Source organism: Protomyctophum parallelum (genome assembly GCF_964188405.1).
Source record: "Protomyctophum parallelum genome assembly, chromosome: 21".
Classification (NCBI taxonomy): Eukaryota; Metazoa; Chordata; class Actinopteri; order Myctophiformes; family Myctophidae; genus Protomyctophum; species Protomyctophum parallelum.
Genome location: NC_139713.1, coordinates 21,496,586 through 21,508,972, shown reverse-complemented (window position 1 = coordinate 21,508,972; position 12,387 = coordinate 21,496,586). Strand labels below are relative to the sequence as shown.

Below are 12,387 nucleotides of genomic sequence, written 5' to 3'. Positions count from 1 at the left end.
CAGATTAAATTCAACCAGTACCAGCCCATAAAACATAGGCCTCAAATACGCACCAACCATAAACAAATACTAGTGTAAATCTGACTCTTGCTCTATGATGCCATAACTGGTTAATGTGATACGGTTAACGCAATAACCCAATTTATAACGACTGGGTGTACAAACAACTGTAAAAGCTGTTGACGTGTACACCACAGTGGTAATATAAAACCGATTACACTCCCTGGTGCTTTGTTGTCCAACACGTGGGCCAGGCTCAGGATCAGGTATTGAGCCGTGACGTGCTCTGACAGTGCCGCAGACAACAAACTACATAAATTAGTGGTTAAACACATTTGGTCCTGAAGTCACGGCCAGTGCAAAATTCAGGTCCCTGCGTTTCAAACTGGACATGAATGGCCTGGCATTGAGATGCATGTGTGGGATAAAAGCTATAGACTGGGCCTACAGAGATGGAATGTGGCTTGTCCACTTTGGCTCCCTGGGAAACAAAACGGAAGAAAAGAAAAATAATGACTGTGCCAAGTCACTTAAACGGTGAAAGGTGACTGTCTCACCACCTCATGTTTTCCGCTCCGGAGCTACTGGGAGGAAGCATGTCACCTTGAGATCGATTATTTTGAGTAAGACAGATAGAGAAGTTGGACGGCAAGGACAGGATGACTAGAAAAGAGAGAGTGCAGGTAAGGCTGAGACGAGAGTGAAAGGCAGAGTGTCAGGGATGTTAGAAATGTGAGAAGGTGGAGGGAGGTTCAGTTACAATGCAGAGGCCCTGTAGTGCCAAGTGTCCAAACAAAATGAGCTGAAATGCGACCCCACAGAGTTCTGTAGTGCCATTCAATGACCAGTCTGATCACTTCCATGTGCCAGAAAGTCTTGTAGCAGAGAAACCACAGCTACGTCTCGCTGAGGCAAGTGCTAGTCCAAACAATGACGGTTCCCCACAGGACCAGGGAAGCTCATATTACACAGGACAGTAAAGCATCAAGTGACGCAAAAGGTTTTCCATAGCATAATATTTGGACAGCTGTAAGTAAACTGACATGCTATTGAGTGAAAAAAGGTAACGTATTATTGATTCCCCCAGGGGATCAATGACTTGTGTGTGCAAAGCATGTGCTCAGTCGCAGCTCCACCCGACTGATGGCTGCCCAGATGGTCATGAGGAGAAGTGTCTTGCTCAGGGACACGTCGACACAATTTACTGGTGTGGGCCGTGAGGTGAACCGGTGACCTTCTGTTTACCAGTTGGCCTACATACCTACTAAGCTACGGCCGCCACTAATCTGTATTGTATACTATATGTATAGTTATGCATATTTGTATGCAAGTATCACTGTAGCTACAGTGTATCTATGTAGTATATGTTTGTATACATGAATGCTTGGCATGCATGCATAATCCCTGTGTCACTCCTCTGCCTGCCTGCTTTCATGTCTGCCATTCTACGTTGTTCCTACCTCGTATCTTACTGCTCACATGCTCCTTGGAGGTAATGATTTGGTCCATATCTGTGCGGAGAGCTGCATCCAGAGGAGGTCGCTGGGCTTCACAAGCCTGAACCAAGGCGTCGTAGTGGCCAGTGGTCTGGGACAGAACCTGCTTGTACACCGCGGTAGAGATCTGGAGGGGACAAACCCATCGTTTTAGACAGATAAAATGCTCTTAAGTTATATGGTAGTGCCTTTTTCCAAAGCACATGCACACGTGTCTAGGGCACAGCACAGTGACCAAATGGACCCTTTACGGGTCAACAACCACTGATAATATTGGCTGGCTGTCAAAGCTGGCCTATTGGGACCATAGTTATTAATGACATTCTATTCTAGCAGGAAATTAATTGCATTCACCTGGGTCCTCTGTCCCGTCTAATGACTGAGGGACTGGTTGTGCAGGCAACACACATACTGTAAATACAATTAACTTATTAATTAACTGGGTGGAGAACCACAGGTCTAGTTGTTAGAATGGTAGTCTCATAATCGTGAGGTCCCAGGAACCATGCGTCCTGTTGAATTGTCTTTAGTCTCGCTTTGCCAGATTGTTGCCAGATTATTTGTATTCTAATATAAATAGAAAACATCTAAGAATATATAGCTTGTTGCTTAGCAGAAAAGGAAATACAAAATTAAATGTAAAGACATTTTATAATATATTTTCGTGAACGGAAATGGCAGCTTTCTTACTCGGATTTCGGGAGGTGTAGTTCCAGACTATTTCGGCGATTGTGGATTAATTGTCTGGCTACGTGAGACAAAATTTGTTGGTAGCGATCCACTGTCATCTGCGAAAGCATATAGATATGCTTGCGATGCCATGGTGGACACTGCTTTATTAAATAGTGTGGTATGCCCTATATGATACGAGATGCTGCTGAAGGACAAAACTACCTCGTAGGACATTGTGTTTTATTGTGTACTTACATCTTGATCTTTCTATAATCTCTTATCTCGTATCTCTTTACATATACATTATATTTTGTGTTTAATCAACTTCAGAACCTGTTGTGTGATACCACCCTGTCGTTGTCATGTTATACTGTAGAGTCTCACCACCCTTAATTAGCCCATTGAGATTAATATCTTTGAACATTTTTGACAAAGTGTACTGTCAGGAACTCACCAGCATCCACTTCCTCTGTCTTTGTTGCATCTTTCCCTTCAGACGAGGACCAATCAGGCTTCTCAGCTCTGGGTGGAGGGTCTCCATTACCAGGTTAGCCAGAATCTATACTCGCATGAAAATGACAAACACAGAGTCACATATACAGTAGATACATATTAACACGCACACACCTGACAGGATGGCATGATGAGGATACAGGCTGGTGGAGAGCCGGAGATAACATAAGGCAATGAGGTAACCTTTCATGTGTGTTGACATAACAGTTGAAGTTCAAACAGAGCAGTGAACCTACAGTACATATGACTTCAGACATGACTTGTCTTTGAATGTGCGTGTACGTGTGTGTGCTTGAGAGGAACATGAAACACGCCATGGCGTTTGATTTAGTAGGTTTTTGTGCTGAAGGCAAACAATATTGACGCATCAAATAATGGATGCATCCCTTTAGTGACAGCCATCAATAATTGTGTGAAGAATGACAAACATGGGCGACAAATTTAAAAGAATATCCCCGTGTAGCTAGAGCAGCGCTGCCTCTAAGCCCACTTAGCCCAGAAGACTAAAGGTGGGATTCGCCTTTACCTGTGCACTAGATGTTTGGCTTTCCAAGCAGGAAAGCCAGGTGCTTACACTTACAAAGCAAATATCTCCAGATAAATAGCCTAATGGCCTGGATTACACATGCTTGGGCGAAACCAAAAACACACACATGAATCAAAAAGCGAGTTTCTCAGGTCAGCTCTGTGTACATCACATCGCTATTTATTTATGAAGTTCTGAAGGACAAACACCCACTTATTTCAACTCAAAGTCCTCTCTCCACCAGCCTAATTTATACTCTGTGGTATGACTGTGTTTTGCGAAATGATCTATAATTTGTTTTAGAAAGCGACACCCTGGCACAAATGGAATAAGTCAGCACACCAGGCAGTAAAGGATCGTTAAAATGTAACATGTTGGAACTGAACGCTCTGGCTTAGCATGATATTATTCATGATGTTGTCGTACCATGTTTGGTGGCATCGTTCACAAACACTGGGTTCGGGGTCGTGGACACATCTATGGGTCACTAGTAAATATCCCTTACATTTGTTTTTAATTTGTGTTATTTCAAAAATCCCACATTTTCAGTGATCTTTCAAAAGAATTTCATGAATAAATAAAGAACCGATCAGCTATTTTCATTAGTTTGCGTCCTGGGGAGACATCACATTTCTCTTTTGGGTCATGAGCTAAAAGGTTTGGGAACCAGTGGCCGCCCTATAGCATGGGTTAACAACGTTTCTGGCTGGGGGCCCCGGAATTGCTTTGGCCATGTCTCCCAACCCCTGCCCCCCTCCCCCCCAATACAAATTGACCGCTACAGTAACCTTAATAATAGAGAAAATACATCATAAATAAATACTGAAACCAGATATAATCATTAAGGAAAGTTTACGCATGTACTATGTGTAGTATTGTAACTCTTAATTTCCTTTTCCCAGCAATAATTTGGCGACCCCAGGTTGAGAACCCATGACCTATAGGATACGTACGTATGTTTATTATTGACTGCTGACAGCTCGGTGTGCAGTGACGTTCAGAGGTCAATTACAAAACTAACATGTTTTTTGACCCTTCGTAGATGTTAAAACATGCCTCTTATTTTCTGCTTGGTGCTTTTTTTTTCTTGTAGTCAAGACACAAAAGGCCTATTTGTGCAAGGCTGCCATTCAATGTCAGGCCTCATGCAGTAAAGAATGCCTTGGTGTTTTGGTGATTTTGTGTGCAGACTCAGACTGCAGCCTTCCTGTTGAACTTCAGCATGATGCAATGGTTGGTCTCTGTGACCATCAACGTTTAATTAATGTGAATCTAAAAAAAATCTATTGGCTAGCAGCATCTTAAAGAATTCACTACATTTTTATATGACCAGGGCAGTTCTGCCATACCATTCATTATTAGGCCTACTAAAAGTTTAATAACCAAAATGGATCTATGGCACCCAAAACACTTACTCACTAAAACCATGTTAAGTATTTAACAAGTTGTATATTACTGCATATTTGAAATGGAAACAAAAACAATGTTATGCTGTAGCGGCCAGATGATATTGGGAACATTATCAGATGGATTTCAATTCCTGTCTGGATGCTGAGATAAGAGTAACTTATACACTTTGTTGACTGGAGTCCCCCAGGGGTCTATACTAGGCCCCCTCCTTTTCCCCTCTATTTCTATTTTTGGGCATATTATCATTATAGGCGAAAATGTGTCCGAATGCTGTCCGTATGTACAAGCTTGTAGATCAGCTATTTTCTGCAACCTTTGTGCGACACCATCATAATGAACTACATAACACGGGGAACTAATTTATGAAAAACATGAATTACAGGGATGCAAGGTTTTTGCCTGGAACTGACAATATGCTATCAATTGTTGGGAAGGTTAACAAATTATGCTATTTATGTTCCTGGCGTGCACTCATGCACTGGACTTCCAGTTCCATAAACTACTGCAACACACAACCTATTATTGAAGGCCCAAATGACCGCTAACATGCCCCCATTATTCTAACCCCCATGGGTACATGTCAAACGACATGCACATACGCACACACACATTATGGTTTCTATGACAACATGTTATGTCGGGGTTGGTAAGGGTGTAGGCAAAAAATAACCCCAATCCCTGCCCTGAAGGAAAACCCAAACAAGCCAACGGTGGTCTGTTCCAGCGAAAACACAGAGCGTACATACAGGCTCCATTTCCTGTGTGGCACGCATGTGTGCACACACTGGGGCAATTGAGACCACATACAGATGGAGGCAGGGAGGCAGGAAGAGTGGTTAATGCCACTGCCCTCAAGTACAAGCATGCACACACGCGCAGTGACAAATGCTCTGTCTATTTATTCACACACAGGAAAGCCGGACATACAAGTCCAGATTCCAGTGAACTAACAACAAAACAGAAATAACACTATTATGAAAGTAGTGCACTTCTATAGAAGTGGCTTTAGCAATGCTGTGTGGGCCCCACCTTGTCCCAATGCATACCATTCTCTGTGTTTGTACGGGGCCGAATCTCACATCAAAGTGACTGCATTCTGACATTTGAATCAAAATGCTAAATGATCCCAACCTCAACTCATAACTCAGCTGAGTCTGTCACACTCTTCTCTCTGTGTGTATTATGTGTAGACACAAGCCGAGGTTAGGACTGCACGCAGTCCTCCTCTGACACAGGCGGGCACTGCTAGCTTTCTACACTGCATTCATGAAAATTGAAATTATCCTCTCGTGGTAGAACAAAAACAGTAGTGCAGGTGGGCGACTGCATGTTCATAATGATCTGTTTCCACATATCTCTTTGAGAAGAGTACGCATATCGCCACTGTCGGCTGTAAACCAATATTTTGTTGTTATAGAATAGATCAATGCTATTGGTCACACTTTACGTCTCTCTGTGGCTTTTGAAACAAATCTAACCACTTACTAACATTCTTACAGTGTACGCATTTTCAAAGATTGTGGAGGAAGAAGTGTTGCAGCCAGGTGTTGAAAAATGTTATTGTGTCTTTGTACCTTGAGGTAGCCTTCTCCTGAAGTACTAATTTTATTAAGAATTGGGATGCCAACATTGACTAGTTTAGCATAACCCCAATGTTACCATTTATGATCTCTTGAGATATTAAGAGATTAGATTTTTCTCATCACTTTCTTGCATTCATGTGAGGGCGGCAGTGGCTCAGGAGGTAGAGCGGCCCCTTAGGAACCAGTTCGATCCTGAGTTAGTGTCGAAGTGTCCTTGAGTAAGACACTGACTGAACCCCTAATTGCTCCCGATGTGCAGGTATGGTTTCCTTCGCCATCGGTGTGTGGGAGAATGTGCATTATCTATGTAAAGCGCCTTGGAAGGCGCTACATAAATGCACCATTTATCATTTTGTGTCCATTCACAGTATCACTGATACACCCATCAAGTCAAATTCCACACCACAAGGTTTTGGAGTTGGGTGCTTTGTGTTTTTTCTAAATGTTCTAGCAGCACCTACTGTATAAGCAAACTGCTTCTCAAGAGGCCCTGGTCCCTGCCTCAAGGAACCACTCCCTGCCTGCCTATAATCCAGTGGTTCTCAAACTTGTTCATGTCAAGGACGCCCAAATCGACATTTATTAGTCCACAGACCCCCATTTGAAAACATACGCCTGATATAGAAGCCATTCAAGGACCACCAGTTTGACATGCATAATGCTACGGACCCCCATTTAATGGCATTTCTATCTCCGGGAGTCTGGGACCCCAACTTATATTGTAAAATCACTGTTCATTTAATTGAAATGGTCCTGGAACCAAATGGACCCGACTATCTCAAGTTTTGCTGAATGTTTGCTTATTCTCGCCAAAGGTTTTGACCAAATGTTTGCCTGTTCTCACCTATTTTGTAATTCCCGGAATAGGAACTCTAGGGTGCATATGGTTAAATATATTGAACATGGACGGCTACCATATGGTTAGAGTCTGAATAACATAGCACAGTACAGAACATAGCACAGTGTCAAAATGTAAACTCTCAGTTAATTTAACAAACAGTTGAATTAACACTGAGCATTTTGCTGTGTATTTCCCTGCAGTAAGTGATTCCCACCTGTGGGGGTGAGCCGCACATCAGGTCCCAGGTTCCATAGTCTCCCTTGGCTTGCCGGTGATATCGGACTGCATCGGTGAAGGCTGGAGTCTGAACCCTGCACTCCTCTGACAGACCTGTCGGGGGCAGGAGAGAGCGGAGCAAACACTTTAGTGGTGAGTAGGACACTGTACATAGCCTGGAAATGTATCTGCCAGTGCAAAATATATATATATATATATATATATATATATATATATATATATATATGTGCTCTCAGTGATATTAGTCTGGCCAGGCTGCACTGTACATGCACTGTTTGAAGGACTGAAATCGTCCATTGGGTTAAAGGAGAATTCCATACTAAAAGGCTTTCTTACCTTTCTTTGTAGTTGTTACGTCCCCACCAAAGAGGTCCAGGTGTTATTTTGTGCAAAAGCTCCTTATTGGCTATTTCCCCTACCATAAGCCCTAAATTAATTGCATTGAATTGAATGGGAATTGAATGGGGATATGGGGTGTTGTGCTAATTTGCTTATTTCCATCGCTCAAAATTATAATTTTGTTGTATATATCCTCTCTTCAAAATGTAAATAATATCCCAAGCGGCACACTTTACTACTTATTTAGATGGAAATAAGCGAATTAGCACAACACCCCATAGCCCCATTCAATTCCCATTCCATTCAATGCAATTCATTGAGGGCTTATGGTAGGGGAAATAGCCAATAAGGAGTTTTTGCCCAAAAAAACACCTGGACCTCTTTGGTGAGGACGTAACAACTACAAAGAAAGGTAAGAAAGGTAAAAAAGTTTTCTAGCATGGAATCGATGATCTTCTTAGCAATTATTCTGTCAATTAATTGAATAATCAAGAAGCACGTTTCTTTGGATCATTCTTTTACATTTTGTTTTAAAATATATACTTTGTTTTATAAATCAAGCCAATTGTCACAGCACAGCCTCTTGTATCCTACTTTTCCCCATATGTTTAAGTTCAGCAGTACACATTCATATTTGATATGTTATGATTTATAGATTCCCAGTCGCACAGAAGGTGCCGATAAGATTCTGTTCTCTTTCATATATTTTTGTTCATCTGCACAGGAAGATTAGGGGAGCGGCCTGTTGAAGCCTAGCAGGGTAGTTGGGTCAAAGATTGTTAATTTAGGAAGATAATCCACCCCGATTGTAGCCACTAGTACCCACTAAAGGTGACATGGTACACAAATCCTACAAATGGTCTCCTAAGTGGGCAGTGGGCACAACCTATTGTTACTGGTGCTAGATCCCACAAGTGTGTTGCTGCCTGGGACAGAGAGAGGTCGATGATAAAGTAGATTTTCTCCTGATTTGTGAAAAAGCGAGAGATGGAAATGAAACCCTTGGGAACATCAGCGCTGGAAGGGGGGTGCGGAGGGTGCTCCAGCACCCCCTGCTGGTGGAGAGGAGATTTTTTTGACATGTCTATCAGAGCGTGCTGAATGCAGAATGCACAGCGAGTGAGTTGACAGAGACAGCAAAAACCTATTGTAGTTTTACTTTCACCTGCACCAGGTTTAAAGAAATCTAACCCAAACAACAACACAATAAGAGTCACATACTGTTATTATGATTAACTCGGTTAACTAGGTCCTAAATAAGTAATTATTAGGCCAAGTATACCCGAATAAGACCCGAAATTCTTCGCGCGGCGCGAGGCCGCGATATCCCTCCCACCCTTCAGCTCCCCCTGGTATAAATACCTTCCAGCGCCCCTGCTTGGGAATATTGTGTGGCTTGTAGCCTGGCCCAGCCAGCGTTATTTCTGGTTTGCATTTTTTTGTTGGACTGGATATATATTCTGTATATAATAACTGTTACACCCCTACACCTCCTAAAATGTGATGTCAAATAAGGCTATATAACGTTTGTCACTACAGTGTTGTGGTGGAAGGTCATTTAGAACGATGCAGGCTGGCCAACTGGGCTAAAGCATATGGACATTCAAGGCCTTTCACTGACTGAAATCCAACACTGGGGACATTTTCCAGAACTTGTCAGAATCTCCTATGAGTTGCAGATCCTATAAATAGAAAGGTTGGCTGGCATAGTATATTCAGCAACAGTTCCTGGAGTGAGGGACAACACACACACACACACACACACACAACACAGAGGGCATCGCACACATGCAGCTGCGTGTCATCCCTCAAAACAGGATGATGTGGCCTAGCCACAGCACAGATTCTCGTGCGCAGTCCCCATGGTTACTGCCCCTCCCCTGCCGCAGGGACAATGGGAGCCTTTTCAGGAAGTTGGCCCTTATCATGTGGTTGTGTTGTTGTACATGTAAATGAACATGTTAACGGTTACCAAGGCCCAAAGCGGTGTTAAGGAAAGCTGTCTGCACCTCTCAAGGCCGCTGCTCACGATGGGACCCTGGCTGTTAAGCAGGTGTGCTGTCACATGTATGTTTGTACACATGTAATGGATGCTGCTGACTGAGTGTCAATGTGTGCTTATTCGGAAAAAGAACGACCAGGGACTTCTAAAAGTTTATATGTGGCTGTTATCATGCATTTTTCTCCTCCGTGGTTTGGAATGTTTACTAGCCTTTTTTGCCAACCATGGGCGTATGGTCGTAATGCCAGCTGCAGTCTCAAGTCTGCAAATAGTTTGGGTACACGCGTTCCCGGGTATGGACTAATAATTATTATGAACTAGCTTTTGGTAGCAAGTCGGCAACAAGTATTGCGTGCGTGTGAGAGTGAGTTCATATATACTGCACAGCCTGACTATCTACAGTAAATGTTTTGTTTGTCTGAGGCTGGCGAGTTGTGAATCAGAGGAGGCCTGACAAAGACAGGAAGTGAGCGACGATTGAAGGGGGAGGGGCATAATAAGAGAGGAAAAGCTTTCTGAATTGTCTATCTCTGTGCCAAGTGTGTCCACTCTGGAACGATGGGCGAGAGTCCATGTGTTAGCTTGCCTTGGCACTCTCTCTCTCATGGGAATATAATGGACATGCAGGTCTTCTGAGGCCAGTGTGACAATAACATCAGTCATCGTAGACCAAAGAGGCAGCAGTGCACCAAAAACAGTCGCTCTACAAGCTTACAACACAACACTCTGGACATGCTGTGAGCTTGCATATCTGCTACTTTAGGTGTGCGACACAGCATGCAGTATTTTTTTAATCAGGCGTAACTTCTCCTGATGAGCAGGTTTCTGCCTTGCTTGGGCTTGTGTCAATATGTGTGTGAATGGGCAAATACGTGTAATGCACATTGTAGGCACTATAGAAATACAGACCATTGTACCAAAGAAAACTGGTGAATTCCCTACTCTGAATTGGTATAGACTCCCATTTCCCAAGACAGTGCTGCATTATATCCATTCTAACCAACTGTAAGTGACAATACCATCCAGATAGCATGCAGGTTACTCAGCTTTGCAATCACAGCCCAGTGCTCGCTTGGAGACGCACTTCCACTCAACATTTAGGGAAAGTGATTAATCAAACTGCCAGGACTCAAAACTAATACATGTACTAGTTCACCATGTGTCTGAACAAAACTAGATTGTGGAACAGATTACCAACCACAAGTGAGACAGACATTAGACTAGGATATGTATGGCAGCAGTCAGTCACATCATCGTGTGCATGCGTGCGCAAATAGAGCATGTGGTAGCATTTACTGTGGTCTCTTCATTTGAGGCATTTCCCTCTCGGCCTAATTCACTGCACTGTGGTTGACAGGATTTGAGGTAAAGCCAAGGACAACTTCTTCCCAGGCCTTCACTGTGTCTGTGCGCGTGTGGGTGCGTGTGCACGCGTGCGTGAGTGATATATTATGTATCACTTTGTCTGCAAATGTGCCCATCAGAGGGTTCTGAAAAGACTAAAACTGGCTTGCTGTAGGGCAGGCGTGATAAACCATCTCAATCTGATCAATAATATAGAAGTTTTCATGTTATGTCATAACTGCACCTAGTGCTGTACCTAGTGGGAATTCGGTTGGACCAGCTATTGTCCAGAACTGAATATCCAAGGCTGTCTGTTTGTCTGTCTCTCCATGTCCCATTTAATGCCCGTATAGAGACAAGATGTCTGTCTGTCTGTCTGTCTGTCTTTTATGTGTGTCCCCTAGTATGTATGGAGATTCTGTCATCGATATGCTGTCATAGTACTGAGTACTGTCATCATGCTCAGACAACGGGTACAATGGGTATTGCATAACTTGAGGGGGGAAGGCGTGTGTGTTCCCAGGCACCGCCCTATATCAGAAAGTACAATGAACCATACCTGACACAGTACCACTACCACAGACGTTACCTTAAAACAAATAGTTTGTTTGTGTGTGTTGTTCATCTTCTCTGCAATGTGACATGTTAATTCTTGCAGGTCCCTACTAGTTGCATGGACCCCAGCCAGAGGCTTGTAAAACCGAGTATAGGGTTTGGTAACTGGTGAGAATGGATGTCGGGCGGTGTGATTGATGACTCTGTGGTGGCCCTGTGGCAGCCCAGGGCTGTCTCTGCCTGCAGGACTCTGTTGACTGGCTGTTTTGACGTGGTGGTTACGGCCTGGCAGAGTTACGCTACAAAGCCGGGACGGGTCATGTCAAAAGAGTAGTAAAAGCCTAGCCTTAACTAAATGCTAACCATATATTCACAGGAGTCTTGTGGACATGCAAATACCTTAAATGTTTGACAAAGGACAGAACATACTGTAATCTAATTGTCACCATTTTTTTTTGACTTTTCTATGCAAATCATGCACACTCTCACTGACGACTAGAATGAACACAACAGAGCATCACGATCATGACTACCTTTCAGTGTCTTTTGTTTTACATTACTTTACCTTTTCTGTATTAACTTTGTTTTGATATTGTGTAAAACTATAGTGCAACCAACCGAGATGATCAGACTCATTTCTGGCTGAAGCAGAAATACAGCAATCTTGTTTCTTCTATTGGTGTGCAGACAGGCTTCTATTGTATACTATCTATTGTAACTTTTTTTAACTTCTCTATCGAAGAAATTCAAATGCAGTGAATGAATTGCTTTTTTCAATTTGCATGGTATGACATTATAACACCCATATCCTAATAAGGTACTGTACGACAGCTGATCACTTTATTTGAGAGCACTTTATGACACTCCCA

At 43.0% G+C, this 12,387-nt stretch overlaps 1 protein-coding gene across 1 annotated transcript in view; it reads right to left on the bottom strand.

The window, feature by feature from the left end:
* Positions 1-12,387, bottom strand: part of niban2a (niban apoptosis regulator 2a) — a 34,119-nt gene that overhangs the window by 6,246 nt on the left and 15,486 nt on the right. Inside the window, exons 6-8 of the mRNA XM_083794184.1 lie at positions 7,256-7,371; positions 2,623-2,727; positions 1,461-1,623 (exon numbers count right to left, since the gene is read on the bottom strand). Of these exons, the coding sequence (XP_083650310.1) occupies positions 1,461-1,623; positions 2,623-2,727; positions 7,256-7,371 (384 nt within the window). The remainder of the gene's footprint in view (positions 1-1,460; positions 1,624-2,622; positions 2,728-7,255; positions 7,372-12,387) is intronic.